Source organism: Urocitellus parryii, chromosome 9 (assembly GCF_045843805.1).
Source record: "Urocitellus parryii isolate mUroPar1 chromosome 9, mUroPar1.hap1, whole genome shotgun sequence".
Lineage (NCBI taxonomy): Eukaryota > Metazoa > Chordata > Mammalia > Rodentia > Sciuridae > Urocitellus > Urocitellus parryii.
Window position 1 is genome coordinate 67,598,475 of NC_135539.1, and position 23,422 is coordinate 67,621,896.

At 38.1% G+C, this 23,422-nt stretch overlaps 1 protein-coding gene across 1 annotated transcript in view; it reads left to right on the forward strand.

Moving 5' to 3' along the window:
- The window catches only part of Apbb1ip (amyloid beta precursor protein binding family B member 1 interacting protein), a 102,001-nt gene that overhangs the window by 41,057 nt on the left and 37,522 nt on the right, over positions 1–23,422 (forward strand). The window contains exons 3-7 of the mRNA XM_026408562.2: positions 2,974–3,061; positions 6,807–7,108; positions 9,066–9,143; positions 14,721–14,880; positions 16,277–16,398. Of these exons, the coding sequence (XP_026264347.2) occupies positions 2,974–3,061; positions 6,807–7,108; positions 9,066–9,143; positions 14,721–14,880; positions 16,277–16,398 (750 nt within the window). The remainder of the gene's footprint in view (positions 1–2,973; positions 3,062–6,806; positions 7,109–9,065; positions 9,144–14,720; positions 14,881–16,276; positions 16,399–23,422) is intronic.

A 23,422-nucleotide genomic window follows, 5' to 3' on the forward strand; every position in this document is an offset into this window, starting at 1 on the left:
AGATGGAAAGATTTCCTATGTTCATGGATAGGAAGAGTTAATATTGTCAAAATGCCATACTACCACAAGCACTAATGTAATTCCTATTAAAATTCCAGTGACTTCTTCATAGAAATAGAAAAAGCAGTAATGAAATTCATTTGGAAACATACGAGGCCCAGAATAGCCAATGCAATCCTTAGTGAGAAAAGTAAAGCAGGAGGTGTCACAATACCAGACCTTAACTTACACTGCAGAGCTATAGTAACAAAAACAGCATGTTACTGGCACCTGTTTTGGCATGAAGACCAATGGAAAATAATAGAAGACACAGAGACAGACTCATATAAATACAGTTTTCCCACACTAGATAAAGGCATCAAAAACACACATTGGAGAAAAGATAGCCTCTTCAACAAATGAAAAACTGTAAATCCATATGTAGTAGAATGAAATTTAACCCCTATCTCTCACCCTGCACAAAACTTAACTCAAAGTGAATCAAAAACCTAGATATTAGACCAGAGACCCTGTACCTTCTAGAAGAAAATGAAGACCAAACGCTCCAACATGTCAGCTTAGGAACCAACTTCCTTAACAAGACTCTTAAAGCACAAGAAGTAAAATTTAAAAAATAACAAATGGGGGGCTGGGGATGTGGCTCAGCGGTAGCGCGCTCGCCTGGCATGCGTGCGGCCCGGGTTCGATCCTCAGCACCACATACCAACAAAGATGTTGTGTCCGCCGAGAACTAAAAAATAAAGATTAAAAAAAAAAAAATTCTCTCTCTCTCTCTCTCTCTCTCTCTCTCTCTCTCTCTCCTCTCTCACTCTCTCTTAAAAAAAAAAATAAATAAATAAATAAATAAATAAAAAATAACAAATGGGACGGCATCAAACAAAAGCTTCTTCACAGAAAAGGAAATAATCAGGAGTGTGAAGACAAAGCCTTCAAAATGGGAGAAAATCTTTGCCACCTATACCTCAGAGAGAGCATTAATTTCCAGAATATATAAAGAACTCAAAAAAACACACCAAAAAACAAATAACCCAACCAATAAATGGACAAAGGAACTGAACAGACACTTGTTGAAAGAAGAAATACAAATGATCAAGAAGTGTATGAAAAAATGTTCAATATCTGTAGCAATTAGCAAAATGCAAATTAAAACTACACTGAGATTTCATCTCTCTCCAGTCAGAATGGCAATTACCAAGGTTACAAGTAACAATAAAATGTTGGCAAGGATGTGGGCGAAAAGGTGCACTTATCCATTGTGGTGGGACTGCAAATTGGTACAACCACTCTGGAAAGCAGTATGGAGATTTCTCAAAAAAACTAGGAATGGAACCACCATTTAAACCAACTATCCCACTCCTCAGTTTATATCTTAAGGATTTAAAATCAGCATACTACAATGATTCAGCCACATCAATGTTTATAGCAACTCAGTTCCCAGTAGCTAAGCCATGGTGCCAACCTAGGGTTCCCTACAACAGAAGAATGGCTAAAGAAATTGTGATATACATACACAATGGAGTATTACTCAGCCATAAAGAAAAATGACTTTATGACATTTGGCAAATAAGTGGCTGGATCTGGAGACTATCATGCTAAGTGATATAAGCCAGTCCCCAAAAACCAAAGGTCAAACATTTTTGCTGATATGTGGAAGCTAACCCACAGTAACAGGGAAAAGGGGAAGAACAGACATTCAGTAGATTAGACAAAGGGGAATGAAGGGAAGGGATGGGGGATAGAAATAGGAAAGACAATGGAATGAATCTGACATAACTTTCCTATGTACATCTATGAATACACCACAGTGAATCTCAACATCGTGTACATCCACAAGACTGGAATCCTAATTAGAATAAGATATGTTCCATATTTGTATAAATATATCAAAATATATACTGTCATGTGTAATTAAAAACAACAAACAAAATTTTTAAAAGAATGGGAGAGAGGAGCCTCCAAGACTATTGAACCTACCTTTGGTCAAGGACCTTGGAGTTTTTGCTTGCTCTTTGTTGTGCCCAGGGAGGTGTAGTCAGCTCTCCCATGGGGGTAAGCCCCTTCTCCTTTTCTTTCAGGGCAAGAAAAAAGGTCTCCCTCATCCTTGACTCCAAGATCTGTTGTTCAATTTAATCACGACCCGTTGCCCTTTGAGATGACTGCGTGTTTTTCCAGCCATTTGAAAAACTGCTGAATTTCACAAATTTATTTTCTGATTGGTTTCCTCCAGAACTTTAGAAAATGATCAGGGATATCTTTTACCAAGTTAAATTAACATAAAGGGATGCATTCACTGTCATAAAAATATTCATGTTGGAGAACATGTGAAATCACTCCTCAAAAAATTAATTTGTAAATATAATGGTTTGAAATCATATAAAAAAATCACTTATTTCCAAATAAAACATAACACTATTTACACAATTAATAGCTTAGTCTATGTATGTTTTTAATTTTGTAGTGCTGGGAATTAAATCCAGGGCCTCACATATTCTAAGCAAGGGCTCTACCTCAGAGCTATACCCACAGTGCCTTAATTTCCTTTTAATAAGATTACTACTCAGAGCAACAGCATAATATTTTATTATATATAATAGATTGCATCCTGAAGCAGCTTTTCTCCTCTAAATGATTTTTCCTTCTCTTTTTATGTCATTACTTAAATCTTTATAGATTTATACATAGTATGTGTGTTCATCATTACAGGAAGATTTTTCTTTTGTTTGTGGAATTAATTGTGTCATTCTCAATTGACCTGATCTGGTACAAGATGCTCTTTAAAGAGTAACATTTTAAATCATCATTTTCCATAGGGAGAAAACTCACATAAAACATTCTCAAGTAAGAATATGGTCTTGAAAGAACATAGTTAAAGAGAAAAATGTGTAAATAATAAGAGATGTTTGACTTGCTGATTAAAATGTGCTCTGTTGGTATCATGAATAACCCTGAGGGGGCTGGGATCTGTTTTCACAGAGTTTAGGAGTGGACACTCTTCCTCCTCCGGACCCTAAACCACCTACAGCTGAATTTAACTACAGTGTGGGTTTTAAAGATTTAAATGGTAAGCATAACAATTTCTTTTCTTAAGTAATTTGAAAAAAAAAAAACTTGTATGGAACTATAATTTGAAAACAAAATTAAAGGAACCTGAGCATCATGGTTGAAGTTTTGGATTTCAAATTATGTTTTACTGTACCTGGATTGAATTAAGAAAATCAATTGGACATTTTTGTCTATAATGCAAAAGAAATAATATTTACTAGAAAATGGCAGACTGCATCCTAAAATAGCTTTTCTCCTTCAAATGATTAGATATTTCTTTGATAACATTATTTAAGCCTTCATGAGGAGATGTTGGTGAAAATCTCGAAATTATCTTGGTATTTTTTGGAGAAGAGGAATTTCTTCTTATTGCTAAGGAGTAGTGTAAGAAAATATTAATAAGGAAATGTCTGTTCAAGAATAAAAATGATACCTCATAATGATTGATTATATATGAATGAATATTTCAAAATATGTTCTAATTTATATATGATATATGCTTATATGCAATTTGGTCCATTTGACATTTTTAAACTACCCCTGAGGTTGACATTTGCTATTATTAACAAAAATCTCTCTTCTTATTTAGTGCAGAAAAAAAATCTTTAGCACAGATGCTATTCAAATTATAATAAATCTTAAAGTAATCACTTCCAAATTAATGAGAATTCACTGGAACTCTTGAAAAAGATTTGCCAAAGTCTTGTAGTGACCACAAAAAATATAAAAACAACACAAGAGAATCCAGAGTTCCAAGTTTTCTTTCTTTTCTTCACTGAGTTCCCATGTTTCCATCATTTTCAGTAGTTTTTTGATAAGCCAGTGAGTACCAATGACTGTTCCTTGATAAATTATACCTCTTCTGATTTTTCTCTTTTTTCGCCACTCTTTTCTATTTTCCACATAAACTTATTTCTGCCAGTCATTTCCACGAAGATGGTAGCAATTTGTAGAACTTTCAAAAAAGCAATACACTTATGACAGCCATAGTGTCTTGCACATATGGGCGGTGCAGATTTGGCTTCACCATACTTACAACTGCTTAAGTACTTTATCATCTGTTCTATTACAATTAAAATTTAATCGACATTTCAATTGAGTTGTATTCAATTCAACTAATGTTTCCTTGGCCCTAACATAGAGCCTGGTATGGAAAAAGTCCTAGAAAATGATAAGAACAAGAAAACCTAGCAATCTCTAAGTAGCAAGGTTACAGTGTGGTAACAAGAAACTAAGAAACTCATCTCGTTAAGACAAGATGCACACATATCGCTTAATTTGGGAATAGGACAAGAACATTTAAATGTACTGATATATGTGAAAAACTATTTTTTTTAATTTTCCACATTTCTATTGGTGCATTATAGTTGTACATAACGGATGGGTTTTGTTGTTACATATTCGTACATGCACACAATATAACAAAGTAACTTAGCCAATATCACTCCCCAGATCTTCCCCCCTCCCACCTCACCTCTCACCCCTTTTTCCCTTTCCTCTACTGACCTCCCTTTGATTGGAAAATTCAATTCTTTTGAGATAAGTTTAAGAACAAATATTTTACTGTTTTCACATTAAAAAATTGCTAAAATGATTCAAAATATTTTGCTCAAAGTCATTCAGAGTTAGTGACAGACTTCAGAGCCCATTTCTATCTCGTTCTCCAGCATCATATTACTCATGTATTTATTAATTTAGGGTTCTTCATTCATATGTTAAATTTTATTTGAAAATTATTAATGTAATATCATCATGGGGATTTTGTTACTGAAATATTTAGAATGAATTATAAGTTTTTATGTCAACAGTCAAAATATAATTGATTGTGTTAGGGAATTATGAACAGGCTATTAGTTATATATATTTCTCTGAAAATATTTATTTATTTATTTACTTATTTATTTGTGATGGTGGGGATTGAACCCAGGGCCTTGTGCATGTGAGGCAAGCACTCTATCAACGGAGCTATATCCACAACCCTGAAAATATTTTAAATTAATTTTATCTTATAAAGAAATTGTATGTAAAAAAATGATTGTTTGGGTCAGCTTTTTCACTTCTGTAACTAAAGAATCTGACCAGAACAATTTTAGAGGAAGAAAAGTTTATTTGAGGGCTCATGGTTTCAGAGTTCTGAGACCATTTACAACCAGCTCCATTTCCCCCAGGGGCTCCAGGTGAGGCTGGACATCATGGCAGAAGAGTGTGGCAGTGGGAAGCAGCTCACATGATGATCAGAAAGCAGAGAAAGAGACTCCACTTACCTACTACATATATATCCCAAAGCCTCGCCGCAGTGCCCCACCTCCTCCAGCCACACTCCACCTGCCTTCAGTTACCACTTAATTAATCCCATCAGGTGATTAATCCACTGATTGGGTTCAGGCTCTCACGACCCCATCATTTCCCCCTTGGAACCCTCTCTCAGTGTCTCACACATGAGATTTTGAGGGCTACCTCACATCCAAACTGTAACAATGGTTTACAATAAAATAAACCTGTTACACATTTAGGTGATCAGAAATTCAGTATGAAGTACTGTACACTAGAAATATCAGTTCTGATGTAATATGCCATATGGTGTTGATGATATTTGACAAGAGGTTATTTCACAAAGATTTATGCTTTGCTACTGAGCAGGCTTTATTTCTTCGGCTCATATTTCTTCATTTCAGTTCAGCCTGGAGCAATGAGAATTCTCTTATCTCATGGATCACTTCTATCCTGCCCGTCTTTAATTTATTACATTCACTCATCCTCAACATGTTCTGCTAACACTGCCCACCAATGCCACTCCCACTATGCCTGGCAATCTAATACCTTTCAGGATCATATTTGTGGTCTACCACAGTGATCTCACACTTGGAACAAAGTCTAAGGTGAATGCTTCTCCTTGCCCTTCACCCTAAAAATCCATGCCCTCCCTTTCTTTTATAAGTGCCCTCCCAGCTCACTATCTTCGTAAGTCTTTTCCATTTAATCCCATAACTTTTTTTTTTATTCCTTAAGACCTTTGCTGCTTTAATTCCTGCTATTTATCATTAATCGCTCTTTCTTTGAATGTGAGACCTCCTGTAGCTGGGGTGGGGGAGAGAATCTACAGAAGTTCCATCCTCAACCACAAAGTCTAAACTCATATTAAACCTAGCATGTTGAAACTCACATATTCCAAATATATGTATCAGCATTACTCTCTCTATCCTCCAAATGCTTAGAGAGAACTCGCTTTCCATCCATTTCTCTTATTTTCCTTCCCTACTTTTCTAAAACCCTAAGATCTTGCACTACAGAAGAAATGCTCCTTACCTTCTCTTCTATTTATGTGCTTGGATTTGACTTTATATCTGATATGTGACATGCCCCAGTAGAAAATAGTTTCTCCTTTTCTTCCAGTTAAAAACTCATATTGCACTCAATAAATGCCACCATAATCATTTTAGAAATTCTTATACTTGTATGTTCTACTGAACATACCTTTTCACCCTTTCTCATATCATAACAAATCAAAAGAATGACTTCACTACTCAAATATTACTCTTAAAAATACCTTCTTTCAGGCTGGGTCTGTAGTTCATTGTGGCAGAGCGCTTGCCTAGCATGCATGAGGCATGGGGTTCAATCCTCATCACCACATGAAAATAAACAAATAAAATAAAGGCATTCTGTCCATCTACAACTACAAAAAAAATTTTTTTAAAGATTTTCTTTCAGTTTTTCCAGGTGCAAATAGTCGTTTTTATCATTAATGTGATTTTCTCTGTCAGAGTCTTTAAATGCACTGGAAGACCAAGATTTAGATGCCCTCATGGCGGATCTGGTGGCAGACATAAGTGAAGCTGAGCAGAGAACAATCCAAGCACAGAAAGAATCCTCTCAAAGGCAACAGGATTCAGCAGCTGCGGAGGTGTCAAATTATAGTGGTGCAGCCTCTCTGGGATATGGAGCAAATGTTGCTGCAACTGGTTTTAGCCAATATGAGGATAATTTACCACCTCCATCTGCTGATCCTGTGTTAGACCTTCCACCACCTCCACCACCTCCACCACCTCCCGAACCTCTCTCTCAGGTAAGTGTGTGGGGCCAAATATGGCAGAACCATTGACTTCTGCCATCCATTATCTTTGACTTTCTTTTAAGAGATAATTACATTTCTAGGTTTGCATGCTCAAAGCTCTGAAGTACTAAAAACATGAGGATACTGTGTATGTTCATTGCAAAACCAGAGTCCTCCATAAACAAGATACATAGGTATTGTCTGAGTATGAAGAACACAGACTTATTTAGCTCACAATTCTGGAGGTTGGGAAGTTCAAGAGTGTGGTGCTGGCACCTGCTTGACCATGGTGAGGACCTCATGCTGCATCATAACTTGGCAAGACAGAGCAAGCATACCTAACAAAGCCACTATCTTGATAATTTGTTGATCCATGAGTGGATTAATCCAGAGCCCTCATGACCCAGCCATCTCTTAAAGGTCCTACCTGGTCCCACCTTTTAATACCTCATATGGAAACTACGTTTCAACATGAGTTTGGGTTGGGACATTCACACCATATCAAGTATGTATAAAGAGCACATTTGGGCCGTATTTAGTATTTACTATGATTTGGTTAAAAGTTATGTTGGTATGCACACACTCCTGATAATTTGGGGGGAAATGTTTTAGTAACTTTGTATGAACTGATTTATATGCAGTACTGATTTATATTTTTCCATGTCCCTAGCCCTAGCCCAGGACATAAGGGAATACAGGACACTTGTTACAAATTGCCTGAATTGAACTAAATTTGAATTTTGCTGACATTAATATCCCTGTTCAGTAGGGCAAAAAATAGATTTCAGTATCACTTATAATGTCATCCCTGGGAAGGGTGACATAAGGTAATGAGTGCCTGATATTAATAAATTTCTGAATTTTGTAAACATATAGCTGAGAAGTTCATATTGTCATTGTTTGGGCTGTGACCTCAAATTTGTCTCTCATAAAAATATAAAGAGAACTTTTAAGGATTTTTCCTAGAGTGAGCCACTAAAAATATTTTTGAAGAACCCAACTCAATTTCCGTTGGCTTCCACATTGGTTGGTCTCCATAAATATGACCCTTGTGACCCTGGAAATTCCTGTTGTGTCTTTTGAATCAGCAAATTTTAAATATAAATCAGATATTAAATTATACTCTATCGCACTCATCGCTCCATTGTGCTTACTATAAAAAAACTATGTGACAAACGGTGATCAGTATAGAGAAGAGGATCTTAACATAAGGTCCCTGAAAATTTCAAGCGGGGAGGGGGCAACAATTTCCCAAAGCAAATACAAAGTTGAACTCACGTAGGAAGCTTTAGAGAATTCCTCACTTTCTGTGTATTCTTAAAGGGTCTGGGGCTCAAAATATTTTTAAGAACCACTGATATAAAAAGATATATGTCTACTTTCAAGTAATTAAAATGTAACCATAAAAATTCATTTCCTCAACATAAATAAATAGGGGAGCCTTAATAATCCTATTTTCACAATACTAATTGAAGAAAATCAAAGGATTTATTTATTTGGGCTCATAGAATACTTTGCTCTTTTTTCTGACTGCTTATGTGTGTGTGTGTCAGTGCTTTTCTTGGTGATTTATAAGCTAAAGTTTGAGTCTAAGTCTTAATTTGGAGGGAGTTAAGGATCTTTTTAAAGAATCTAAGAGAACCTAAGAATTTAAAAAATGCTAATCCAAAAATGTGCATATAATTTCAGAAAGTGTTCAAATCCCTTGAGATGGAGCCACTTTAGATTACTTAGGTTGGTCTCACCAGTTTGAGAGATTTTTGTGGTCTAACTATGTGAAGAACTGTTAAGATCATCATTTCATCTTTTATGTTGGAATACCTGGGCTATAAATGGTAACTGCTTTCTGTATCTTTGAGTTGAAATTTTTGGTTATAGTCATTTAAATTCTGAAATCGAGCATGTGAAGTTGGGTAATACTCACTGGTATTATTTAATGGACTATGTCAAATATCTCACCATTTTACAGGAAGAAAGAGAAGCCAAAGCCAAAGCTGATAAAATTAAACTGGCATTGGAAAAACTGAAGGAGGCCAAGGTTAAAAAGGTAAACTATGAATCACTTTTTGCATGGGGGAGATTAAATTAGTAACAACTTTTTATACTTAATGATAAAAATTAAAATGTCAAGTGGTATTCTCCAAATAGTTGTTATTTTTTAAAAAAATTTAAGAACGAAGGTACAGTATATAGTTTGCCTGATAAATGGTGGACTTGTCTTAGTATAAAAGTGGAAGTTCCCTTGACTTTGTACATGAACTGTGTGTTGATTTATGCATGATTTTCTCTGTTAACTGGAGTGTGGGAAGTTGAATACCTTAACAAGAAAGGAAAAGGCTCGGACTTGGCTGCCATACAGGCAGGGGGCTTTCAGCTCTATTTTGAAAAAGTTTTAAACAATTCTGTCCATCTAGGGCTCCTTCCCCTGAAGGGCCCTCCTGGGGTTTTGCTCTGTCTATAGCAGGTGGCGCCACCTTCTGGACCTGCCTTAATTAGGTTCAACCTCAGCTTCAATGAGTCTCACAATTCCACAATTGCTTTTGTGCATTTTTTTACTTCTCCTGGGGCAACCTCTAGCCCCCCTGCTGGCTGCCCTACCTGTCCAAGTCATCTCCCTAAGAACCAAATGTTGTTTATGCTGGTACTCAAGTTTCCAAGTTGCATAGATTTTGAGCGACATATCCTTAACCCTACTTTCCCAGTATACCTATAATTTGTGCATTTTCTGCAGAGCATAGGTTTTTCAGGAGTAGGTACATTGTATCATCACAGAAACACCTGCACCTAGACTCATGAGAAGCCTATACTTTAAAATAAAATTTGTTAACAATGGTTAATTGGGCAAATTAAGGGAAATGAAACAACCCTCAGCTTATTTCCAATCCTGAAGCATCTAATATCTCTGAGACTCATTAAGAACTTTTGACTCCTAGTTAAGTGAATAATCCTTTTCAGATACTTTATATATAAGCCCCTGTCACAGTTCTTTGAATGAAGGTGTTCGGTACATGTTGATTTGTTCAACAAATAATCCTTGACTATCCCTGGATCCAGACTTACAACGTTCATCTAGAAGAGTTTTTTTTTTTCCAGATAAGTCTGGTTTTATTCCTTCCAAACATATATGAACTTCTTTACTATTATTCTCCCCTTTTACATATGATTGTAGGTTAATCAGTTTTACATTACTATAATAAATATTTGAGATGATCAACTCATAAGCAAAAAAGGTTTGTTTGGACTCAGAGTTTCAGAGGTTTCAGGATCACTGGTCCCTATTCCTTTGGGCTGTGACAACACCATACATCATGGCAGGAGCATGTAGTGGAGGAGGTGGTTCATTTCATGATGACTGGGACGCAAAAAGAAAGAGGAAGGTGCTAAGGTCCCAGTGACCCCCTCAAGGGCACAATCCACTGACCTAACTTCCTCCACATTAGGCCTGACCTCTTACATGTTCTAACACCTTCCAATAGTTCCATGGGCTGAGAACCAAACCTTCAACACATGGCACGTAGGGATAGAATCCACAGTGGATAGAATCCCATGGTCACTACTGGAATTATACATCCTTCCTCAAGCCCTAGCTAAATCCCACATTCCTCCTCCAACTCAGTCCTGGGCACTCAGTGCTGCCCAAGCTCCCCAGGTCCAGTCACTCTCACACTAAGTTAGAAAACCATTTACACTGTGTCCTCTTTTGTAAAACCTTCAAAACTTCTTTCCCCAACCACATTCTCTCAGCTTTTGATTTTGCTGCCAGTTTTGCAAAAATAGAAAAGTTCCACAGGCTCCCACCAACAGGCTTCCCTCCTCTCACGTGCACACATAGATCCCGTATTCTTTCCCGTGACTAGGGATGAGCTGGCGCACTGCTAGGATCAGCCTCTCCACTTTCACCCCAGTTCCCATCCTCTCCTCTTGCCTTCCTCTACTCCAGAGCCTCCAAAGGCTGCCTGACTTGCACAGGGAAGCCAAAGTTTTTACAGGGACCTGGCAGCCCCTATTTGATCTGTCTGCCTGCCATCTTGCTGGCCTCACCTCTTACCCTTGTCCATCCCATTCTACTTCCCTGTCGTCCTGGCTATTCTTTGAACACTCCCAGTAAGACCTCACCCTGGAAACTTTGCACCTGTCAGTTCCCCCACCTCTTCTGCAGGTTCTGAGTGGGGACACTCTGTCCCTCCTTTAAGTATTCAGTCACCACCTTAGCCAGTCTGCCACTATCACTACACATACCTCCCCAGATCCTCCCTACTCGTCCTTATTTTTCTCCTCACTGCTTGTCACCATCCATCTTACTGTCTTCTAATTTCTTGCCTGTATCTCCTTCCCTCCCCCATAGAAGCTCCTCCATTGAATTTTACCTGTGTTCCTTACTGATGCATTCCCATCTCTTAGGCGCCAGGGGTGCAAGAGGTAAACAGTCAAGTGAGGTCATTACTTGTGTCGAGTTGAATTCTAGCAAGGGAGATAAATGCTATCAAGAAAATGAAACAAGAGGTTGTAGAGAGGGCTCGAGCCACTCTTTTTAGATGAATCTGCGGATGGTTCCACCCCTCGGAGAAGGGGGCAGCTCTTGAGCAAAGTTTTCAGTGGCAAGAAGCAGCTGGCTACATGGAGGTGTGGTAGGGGAGCATCCTGGGCAGAGGGGACAGGTGGGAAAAAGGCACAGATGAGAATGAGCGTGACAAGATGGAAGAAAATAAAGAACCAGGTACCATTGCTCAATGAGTACAGGAAGAAATTGAAGTAAAGGAAGAAATTGAGGTTGGAGAGGAGGTGGGAGCCACAGGGTCTCATAGGCAGGAGGAGAAGTTGAGATCATATCAGAAGCATGATGGGGGTTCATTTGAGGGTTTTAAATAGGAGAGTATGAGACTAATACACAGTATAGGGATCTTGCTGACTGATGCATGGAAAATGAGTTATGGGAGTAGGAGGTCCGAGTGGGGTGTCCTCTCTAGCATGGAATATTACACATAGCACATCTCACAATTGGCAAATGGCAAGTGAGGATGATCTGTGTCAGTCACCCACTTTCCCTGTGGAGACAGAAACAAAAGAAAAATAAAAACAAAATTAATAATCAGACTGTTTCAAACCCCTGGATTACTTATAAATGAGAGCCACGTGCATTGTTTATGTTCTCAGTAGAGAAGTGAAAAGAGGAGGTAGGATAAGTAGCAGATGCAGTCTGTTTGCTCCAGCTGGCCCTTCAGGGAACAAGAGGACATGGTGCTGATTTCCTGCCATCTATCAGAAAATGAGAGCGCTCTGCCATATTTGGATTAGATGAATTATAACAGTAAATACAGAGCCCAATCTGCCTGGATTCAACAAAGAAGATGTAAAACAGAAGTTACTCCAATTGATGAGAAAGGAAAAGAAAATTTTAAAAATGAGTTCCTACTTGTTCTGACTTCAGACACTGCAAATTTTTCTTTTATTTTTTGAATCTTGACTATGGTAAAGAAAATAACTGGGCCCCTTCCATGTTAAGAAAGTTAACTGCGAGGTGCTCACATAGAATATAACAACATGTTTTTAAAGGATGGAAATCAAGTCCCTCTGAAGTATTTGCCCTCAAGTATTCCCTAGGGCGTTGACATCATTTTGAATTATGAGTAATGAACAAGCTTGTGCTGCAAAGCTTTGGAACTAGAAACAGAATCAGATTCATTCATTAACTTAATTTTTTTGTTTGTGCTAAAGCTCTGAGACACAGGAGGACATTTCCATTTGTAAATCTTATTATAGAAGCAAAAAAAAAGTATTGTAAATGATTTAGGGCTAGGATATTTTAGTGTTTAACATCTTGAAAATGAAAAAAAAAAACAAGAAAAAAGTTATAGAAACTATAAAATATTTGCTAGAATAAATTAGAAAGGTGAAGTTTTTTTTTCATTCTTGAATCATTTTGCTCCATATGATATTGTTATAAATATGGAAAGTACTTAACTTACTAAATCACATAACTGTGATTTTGTGTTGGTATAGAGATACTCTTCAGCTTGAAAATATGATGGAAGCTGTGAAGAATAATAAATATACTTTCTTCCCATTAAAAGTCACCAGCCTGGGGTTGGGGCTGTAGCTCAGTTGGTAGAGTGCTTGCCTAACATGTGTGAGGCACTGGGTTTGATCCTCAGCACCACATAAAAATAAAATAAAGGTATTTAAAAAAAAGTCACCAGCTTCCTCTTGGTTTTTATATTTCTTAAATTCCATAGTTGTGGATATTCATAAGTACACGTGAATTAAATCTAGTTTGCAATTTTTGCCAAAAGAATTCTCTTTCACTATGAAATTATGTGGTTTTGTATTTTTTTTCCTCTCTATAAAAACGAAGGAAAACACCAGCATATGTGTGGGTGTTTCATTCCTACATCCCTTGGTTGCTGTCAGTAACTATGTATAGGAATCTATAGGAACTGCTTATTCTGTAAACTAGAATGTTGTTAAGGTCAGATTAGGTGGGAGTGGGACAAGAAGCTGCTCAGAACCTAACCCAAACTTTTGAAGAAGAAGCAATGTTGCACATTTTTGTGGCTTGTCTCTCCTTTCCAGTCCGTCAAATCACAGGTTTTTTTTTAAGTATTATTATTTTTTTTATTGGTTGTTCAAAACATTACAAAGCTCTTGACATATCATATTTCATACATTAGATTCAAGTGGGTTATGCACTCCCATTTTTACCCCGTATACAGATTGCAGAATCACATCGGTTACACATCCACATTTTTATATAATGCCATATTAGTAACTGTTGTATTAATAATGGTCTCACTGGGAAGTAAGCAGGACCAGCACACAGCAAACACACTACGAATATATATGCTACAGTATCAAAGAAAATCCAAATCCTAGCTGCATTCCTTCATGAATTCTGTTCCATGACACCCAAACCATAGCCTCTCATGGAAATCAGAAGTTTCAACTATTTTGACACCTTGCCAGTGATATTTTATGTCCTAATTAAAGATGAGTAAATTCTGCCCCCACCAAATATCCAGATTTGGTTGCTACCTATTTGGTTGCAAAATTCATTCAATAGACTTTTTTTAATGAAATAAAAAGAAAATTAGATCATTTGCCTGCATGCCTCCAGAACAGCTTGTTTTTTCAGTCTGCATTCTTTTGCCCTCATCTACCGATGATCACTGATCTCCTGTAACAAACTTGGCCTTGCCATGAGGAATCTTTGGACTCTGCAGTTGCATGAAACAAAACCCATCTCCAGCTAAGCAAATTCATCAAAACATTGCAGAGGTGGCTTTCAAGAAAGAAATGCTGTCGGATTTGGGGAGGGACCGGAAGGATGCTGGGAAAGCATGAAGTCAGCGCTTAGTTCTGTCTATTTGTCCTCCCCTCCCCCACCAGAATGCAGGGTCTCTGAAGGTGGGTCAAGGGCTTTGTGTATTGTCTGTTTTCTGTTTTTGTGAGTTGGTTGTTCCAACTGTGTGTTCCTAGCATACACGTGGCTGGCAGGTGAGATCATAACCATCGAGTTCACAGGACATGTTCTTAAGGTGGCAGAAAAAATAGCAATGCAGAAAACTTGATCTTTGTGGACTTCTCCATTTGCTGAACTTTACTGGCTGCTCTGTGGCTTTCTCCTCAGTTAGTGGTCAAGGTGCACATGAATGATAACAGCACAAAGTCACTGATGGTGGATGAGCGACAGTTGGCCCGAGATGTTCTGGACAATCTTTTTGAAAAAACTCATTGTGACTGCAATGTGGATTGGTGTCTTTATGAAATATACCCAGAATTACAAATTGGTAAGTCCCTCCCTGGCAACGGGCTGCGCTCCAAAAGCCTTGTGGGTTTGCTTTATGGGCTCTGGTTCCTTAAATGTTTGGTTCAAGGCTTGAAGACATCGCATATGTCACAGCCGTTATGTGAGATTAGAACTTGCCTCTTCATTTCTTTGTGGCACAAAGACTTAGATTGTAGCAGGTGTCTGGACCTTGAGGGGTATAAGCATTATCATTGCCATCTTTCTCTCAGGTCCATAAGGGAAAGAATGTGGCAGGGTGATTCCTCTTGCTGCACGCCTAGTAAGCCCAGCAGCTTGTGGGAGAGCCTAGGTATCTGTCAGCTGGTGCCCCTGCGGAGGTGGCTGCCTTGGTAACTGCAGACCTCACATCTGTTCTCATTTCCCTCTTCCTCCCTCCCTGCTTGCCTAATATCTGACACTTGGTCTAATGGAAGAAGTTTAGCTCCAGAGAGGAAAGGACAATGATAGAAACTGATGATGTTTCTTTTTAAAAAAGTAATTTAAGAAATTTTCTGTTATTTCTCATTTTTATTTTTGTACCGGAGATTGAACCCAGGGTGCTTAACCACTTAACCACATCTCCAACCCATTTTAATTTTTTTTTAAATTCCAGACTGGGTCTCACTAAGTTTCTTAGGGACTTGCTGAGTTGCTAAGGTTGGCCTTGAACTTGCAATCATCCTGCCTAAGCCTATGGAGTCACGGGCATTACAGGCATGTGCCATGGAGCCTGCCTTACTTCTTGTTCTTAATAGCACTGTCCTACCATTACCTTCCAGCAGAACTGGGTGGAACCCAAAATTACCTGTTTTAGAAGTTTGGATGAAATCTTTTCTTCTTTGCAAGAAATAGTCTATACTTAAACAGTCCTTTGAAGTTTTCTTCAATTCTATGAGTCCAGAAGAGAAATGAAAGCCTTCCTTTATGTTTTGAGTTTGCTTCAGGTATTCATATACATTGTTTTTATAGTTTCAGGGAGCTAGTGCTTTAGGCTACACATTGTAAATCTCACAATTACACTCAAAGTCTTGAATAATCTTTGCCCTATTATCCTTTCCAAAAGAGAATGTTTGCCTTCTCTTAGGGCTATTTAAAGTAAAAAAAAAAAAAAAAAAAAAATAGGCTATCATAAAAAGCATTAAAGCTGAACATTGTCACTGTATTGTAGGTACTGTCACCTGTAATGGGTTTTTCTTAATGGAAGATAAATTGAAAACATGCCACTGAAAGATAAACATAATAGGATTGTAACAGTGTGACATCATAAAAGAATTAAGAATTGTAGAAACCTTGATGAAAACTATGAAGCACTGGATTCGATTCAATAATAGCTTGTTTCTCAGTTGAAAACCCTAATATCTTAGGTCTGAAAGAATGCTGTTTTCTTATTTCATCAGAGAGGTTGTTTGAAGACCACGAAAATGTTGTTGAAGTCTTATCAGACTGGACAAGAGACACAGAAAATAAAGTGCTATTTTTGGAGAAAGAAGAAAAATATGCTGTATTTAAAAATCCCCAGGTAAGATGGCCTGTATATTGTTAAACCATGTAAAGCATGAAAAAACACAGGTTTTGTTCTACCTGTGTATAGACCACAGTATTATCTTGCAAAATATCACAAATATATTTTAAAAATACAAACTCAATCTTTGGCTATATAAACCAAGAGCCCTTTGAAGGATTTAGAAAAGAAAACAAAATCTACTTGTTTTTCATTCAGAATCCAAAACATACCTATCTGTGGTTGTCTAACCCTCCCCTTCTGTCAGCATTTCTATTGGGCTCCACTATATCTTGATGGCACTTTTGGCTACTAATGTCTTATATTTAAAGATCCTGCCAGGCAAGGTGGTACACACGCCTGTAATCTCCCAGCAGCTTGGGAGGCTGAAGCAGAAGGATCACAAGTTCAAAGCCAGCCTCAGCAAGTTAGTGAGGGCCTAAACAAGTCAGTGAGACCCTGTCTCTAAATAAAACATTAAGAAGGGCTGGGGGATGTGGCTCAGTAGTTAAGTGCCCCTGAGTTCAATCCCCAGTACCAAGAAAAGAAAATCCTCATATCTTTGTTGTTCATATATGTTGTTCATTGATGCTGGGATTACTAAAGAGAATACCTAGGAAATGTACAATTTGTTGTGATTTCCTCCTACAAACAACCTATACAAGTAAAAAAACATTATTCTCCATACTTAAAAATGCTCCCTTCAGGTCATGTGTGCAGGTATGTTGTTGAGAAGTCTAAACCTTTTCCCACTGTGTCCTTGAGCAACTATCATGGCATGAAAGTCATTACATGTTTTAGGAAAGTCTAAGAATGTTAGAGATGGAAGAGATGCCTAGGGTCATTCATCCAGACACTTTCCTTTTTACAGGTAAAATAAAGAAGTCCTGTCATTAGGGGCAGAATTAAGAGACTCCAGTGCGGCTCCCTCATGGGAAAAATCTCTATTGTGCTCTTTTCTGGGGTCTTCTTGAGATGATATGATGGTCAAATGACAACAAAGCATTAAGTACTATTGTTTGTGACAAATATCAGACACTAAAAGTATCAAGTTTTCAGCCTATAATGACCTTCAATACCAGACTTTTATTGCCTGTATTAATGAGAGTACCATCTAAGCTGCGGTGATATAGAGACCCCCTAAACAGTGGCTCAATCAAACTAGAAGCTCATTTCTCAGTCACATTCTGGTCCAGACATAGGTGGGTCGAATGGCTCTTCTGATATGTGACTCCCATCTCTGGGCCCAATGCATCTTTTCCACTTCCCATTTTTCTAGTCCATAGGAAGAAAGGAGAGAATCAGGGAAATGCACAACCAAACTTCTGCTTAACATTCCATCAACCCAAAGATAGCTACATGGTAACATTGAGCTACAAGAGATGCAGAGAAATGTGGTGTTTGTATGAATAACTGCACATACAGCAAAATTTGTGGAGTTAAATTCATGACTACCATTTTGGATAACTCTTCCACAAAGCACCTTTAAATAGAGTCCATAAAAATGGCACCCAGAAGTTGTGCAGCATGGTTATTGTATAGATAAGCAGAGGAAGGGGAGAATTAGTATTAGTGGATGTCTGCCGTCTGCCGAAGTGTCAAGTGAATTATTGCATCTATCATAATCGTAACTCTATGAAATCGTACGAAGTGAACATACCTGGGTAACTACCACCCACATCGAGACACAGAACATTAGTGGAGCTCCGCATGGCCCTTCCCAGTCTTTATTCCCCATTACCAAGGCAACCACTATTCCGATCTTTATTATCTTGGTTTTCCCCTCTTTTTGACATTTATATGAAATGGAATCACACAGTCCTCTTTTGTGTTTAGCTTTTACCCACTCAACTTTCATTTATGTTGTTGCTTGTAACAGTAGCTCTTTTTCATTATTGTGTTTTCATTCCATTGTGTGACTATATCAGTTTATATTTATTAATTGTGTTGTTGGTGAGTGTTTGACTTGTTTCTCATTTGGGGCTTAAACAAGTAATGCCAGTGAGAATATCTTGTGCGTGTCTTTTATTGAATGCATGTGGACATTTATCTTGCAGATAGATAGGTAGGTAGGGAATTTCTGGATCATAAGTTATACTTTTTTAACTTTAGCAGATACTCTGAGCAGTTTTTCATATATCCTATGATTTGCTCTCCCTTTAACATTGTATGAAAATTCTTGTTGTTCCAGATACTTGGCAGCGCTTGGTATTGCCTTTTTTTCTCTCTCTCTTAACTTTAACCTTGCTGAGGATGTGTAGTAGCATCTTGGTTTTTAAGATGAATTTTCTCAATGCCCATGATTCGAGTACCTTTTAAAATGTTAATTATCTATTTGAATATCCCACTTTTGTGAAGGGTCTCTTCAGGTCCTTTGTCAGCCTCTCACCTGGGGTTAAGTATCAACAAATACCCTGAGAGGAAACATGGCTCTTAGAAGGTCTAGATATCTCTTTGTGGTTCCTCTCTGTCTTGGATCTTGACTCTGTGAGTCTCTAATTGCCTCAATAGCTCTCCAAAGCCTTCATGCTGATTTAGTTGTAGATGGACCCAATACCTTTATTTTATTTATTTATCTTTATGTGGTGCTGAGGATCCAACCCAAGGCCTCACACATGCTACACAAGTGCTCTACCACTGAGCCATAAACCCAGCCTCAACACTGACTTTTTTTAAATCCAGCTTGTCTAGATGTTTTTGTTGTTGTTGTTGTTGTTGTTGTTGTTTGTGTGTGGAGTTTTGGTCTACTGTAAGCTATTCTATCATAGAAGGAAACAGAAGTCCTCCTAATGATTTTTTTTGGATAATGGTATAGATTAAGTAACTAGATTATTTTAATATGCAATCCGATTTAAAGACCAACACTGAATTATAGGCATTCTTAAAATAGTCAGGTTTTTTCAGTATTTGGCTGAATTTGTCTTCTGATCAGTGCCCTGCATAGGTAGTGGCTTCAGCATGCTGACCCCCAGAATAAGAGAAGCACATTATGCTGGTTCCCGTACTGATGTCACAGCCCTTAAAAAGGGAGGCTTTGTGATTTTGAAATACCTAAAAGCCCCTTGTATAAGTTCTGTGTTGAGACCCTTTGATGATTTTTTTAAAAATATTTATTTAAGTTTTCTGCAGACACAACATCTTTGTTTGTATGTGGTGCTGAGGATCGAACCCTGGCTGCACGCATGCCAGGCGAGCGCGCCACCACTTGAGCCACATCCCCAGCCCCCCTTTGATGATTTTTAACATATGTCTTTTTTATGGTAAATTTATGGTGAGAGTAAAAAGCCCTAGAGAAGTGTATTTCCAGAGGAAGATTTTAATACAAATACAACCAGAAAATTCTTTCATTGAAGTGCCTTAGATTTTTGCCTTCAAGCTTTGTCTCAAGCTGGTAGCTGAAAAGTCCAAATAAACCTGTATTTCATTTAGGCTGGTAATTCTTTTTTAGATGTAATTGCCAACATTGGTATGAAATGATGAATCCTGGGATTGGAGGAGCGTTACAGGGAGCTTCTCCTCCCAGGTCAGGGCCACGTCAGTGAGGATTCAGGCTTGATCTTTCTACTCAACTGCTCCAAATCGTGGCACCTCCTAGAACATATTTGAAGAGCTAGTAAGAAATGGTACATGAAGAATTGGATCTAACCAGAATCATAAAAGGAAAAGACAGATTCTGAGTGACTTATTTAGTAGTCTCCACAGAAGTTGCCAACATATTGAACATCTTCCCCGTGTTGACCTGTATGAAGAGACTTTAATGAAATGTATTCCAACAGATATTTGTTTGACTTATGGAACATGTTACATGTATAACCTTGTACTACTTATGGAGAATATGTAGATTAAGGTAATCTTTACCTTTGAGAAATTGATAATCTAGCTGGAGAAACAGATGTGCAAAAATGTTTGACACAAAACTTCTAGGTTTAAGATGGAGGCCACGTGGGATAGAATTACAGCATGGCATATTTTTCAGATGAAGTCCCAGTGCACAAAATTCTATGAACAGAGCAGATCCTCAGAAATGGTCTATGATGAGAAGTGCAGTTTTCCAATTACTGCATTAGTTGGTACTACTCAGGAGGTTGGGGAAGGTATCAGATCAGTAAAGGAGTAAATCAAGGAAGTGGGCAATCAACTAACTCCCCAGCCTGAATCCTAAGAAAAAATATATTCACCACATAGAGTCATGGTCCTGTTGATGGATATGGCTTGTCCCCACTGCCCCCACCCCAAGGGTCCAGGTGTTGGAAGCTTGGTCTTCAGTGTAATGATGTTAGAAGGGAGAACTTTTGAGAGGCAGGACCTAGTGGGAGGTCCTTGGGTTAACTGGGGGCACTGCTCCTAGAGGACAGTAGGGGAGTTCTCATCAAAATGAATAAAAACAGAATAAGTCCTAATTAGTTTTCCTGATGATTGCTGCTATGCCCTATCCTGTAGAAGAACAGGAATTAGTCTGGGTGCACAGATGCTGCAAGCTCCATGCTATAAGCTGTCATGGAGATGATTTGATCAGAACAGATACTGCTCTATTTAGAATTTTTCCAAAATGAAACTGAAAACATACAGAGGTGTATCATGGAGCCAAAGACAGAAGGTAGGGCCAGCCTTCCCAGGGTCTGGGACCCTGAGGCAGTGATTAGTATCTTGAACTCAGCCTTCCCTTGGGCCCCTATCTCTATCACACTCTGTCCCTGTCCACAGCTAAGTCATTGCTTTCCCTCCCTGTAGACCCCCCTTCCTCTCTTCTCTCCTCTATTCCCACCCAGCCATTTATGACCAGCCTCACACAGTGGCTCCATCTATGAATGGAGTTCAAACTTCTGTGTTTGCATAACCTATTAAAAAAGTTTGTAAAAACCTGTACCACTCAGATATTTGCCTGTTGACTTCTAATTTTTCATCAGAAGTTTAAGCAGATGCAAAGAATGCAGTGTGCAGCATATTGCAAATTTTGCCAGTTTTAAAAAGTATCCAATCCAATTCTGGCAGTTTAAAAAAGTATCCAGTGCTTACAAAAGTATTCCCATGGCAGTTTTATTTCTAATAGCATCCATTTAAGAAATGTATGAGAGTGGCTGGGGATGTGGCTCAAGCGGTAGCGCGCTCACCTGGCATGCGTGCGGCCCAGGTTCGATCCTCAGCACCATATACAAAGATGTTGTGCCCGCTGAAAAACTAAAAAAAAAAAATATATTAAACAAAATTCTCTCTCTCTCTCTCTCTCTCTCTCTCTCTCTCTCTCTCTCAAAAAAAAAAAAAATGTATGAGAGCTAGGGTTGTGGCTTAGTGGTAGAGCACTTGCCTAGCAAGTGTGAGGCATTGGATTCAATCCTCAGCACCACATATAAACAAATGAATAAAATAAAGGTCCATCAACATCTTTTAAATAAAGCACATGAATAAGCTTTTATTTTTTTAGAGTAGTCAGTTCAAAGTAAAATGCAGCCAAGAGTATAGAGAGTTCCCTTTACCTCAGATCCCACACAGCTCAGCCTCCTCTACTATAAATACCCTCCACCAGAATGGCAGATTTTTATACTAGATGAGCCTATGTTGACAGATCACCATCACTACAACCCAAAGCCCATAATTAACACTGGGGTTCACTCTTGGTATCATGTAATAAGGTTCTTTAACTTTGGGGACATTTTATATTGTTCCTCCTTCCCCCACCCCTTGAACTGTTCCCATTCTATTGGTTCCACAAATATTTATCATATTGTAATCCATTTATATGCTTGAAAGTCTTTTCTTGATTCCTCTTATACTTCCCTTTTACAAACTGTTTACAAATTGATAAATAAGCTTTAATTTTTGCTCACCATAAGCCACTTGTGTTAAGAAAAACACAGTTGATTAAAACAACATAAAAACATTTAAAGTTTTTGACATTAGTTAAGCATAATAAGTAAAAAAAAATGGGACAAACCTCTCTAATTATATAAATAAATGGAGTCATTTTCCCTCTGACTAATTATAGAATCTAGGAATGAATGTTCCATATTAATTATATTCTGGGGAACACAAGTGATATTGGTATTCTATTTTTCATTTTTATAGATGTTAAGTATTAAGATAGATGAAAGTATTGAGAAACTTTGTTCACATTAATAAGTAGATGGGAATAGAAGAATGCCATTCCATTCTTTGAACTCCTTCCAAGTTATCTGCTCAAGGTCACAGAAGGATCAATGATGGTTCTTTTCATCCATCATCTGGCAAGATAATTAGGTACTTTCCATTGTGTTGGAAGCAAAGAGCTAGATATCATGTGACTTCCAAAAGGATTTGTTATGAGTCTTCCTCTTTTTCATACCAGTATCTCAAACTACCCCCCCCTTTTTTAGGGCCTTTGAGCTCCATTCCCCAGGGCAGTAAAGTTCTTGTGAGTTTGAGCTGTGCCTTTCCTTTCTAAGAGGTGAGAAAGCAATTGTGAAAGGAGCCATCCATTCCCAGGCAGATCTATTTTAGAAAAAAGTACACATGAAGGTTGAAGACATAGAAATTGATGCTGGTGTGTCCTTAAAGAGGCTTCACATTGTACTCCAGGGAGAAAACTCTTTCAAGCCCCCAGGACTTAGGTTCCCCCACAGTTAACTGTCCTCTGCTTCACAGAGATATTGCACCTATGGTGAAGTAATTGTATCATCTTCAACAGTTGGTAAGTTCCATGAAGTCAGGTACTGTTGTAACTTCCTTTCAACCAGTGAAGGCATTCAGCAAGTGATAGCCATTGAATTATTAAGACATGATGTCAACAACTCTAGTTTTGCTGATCTTTAAGCAAGATAAATTCTGTGCACCTCAGGCTGTCTTTCCTGGGCTTAGCATTGATGGAGAACACCGAGTCTTCTCTCCCTTGTAATGCTAAGCTCCAAAGGCTGGGGATGGAACTCAGTGGTAGAGCCTTCCCTTGGAATGTGTGATATCCTGGTTTGGATTCTCATGGCTACAATATAAATAATGACATACATAAATAAATGCCAAAGAAACAAAATAATGCAAAACAAAAAGTGTGTAAGATGCTGGTAATCTACAA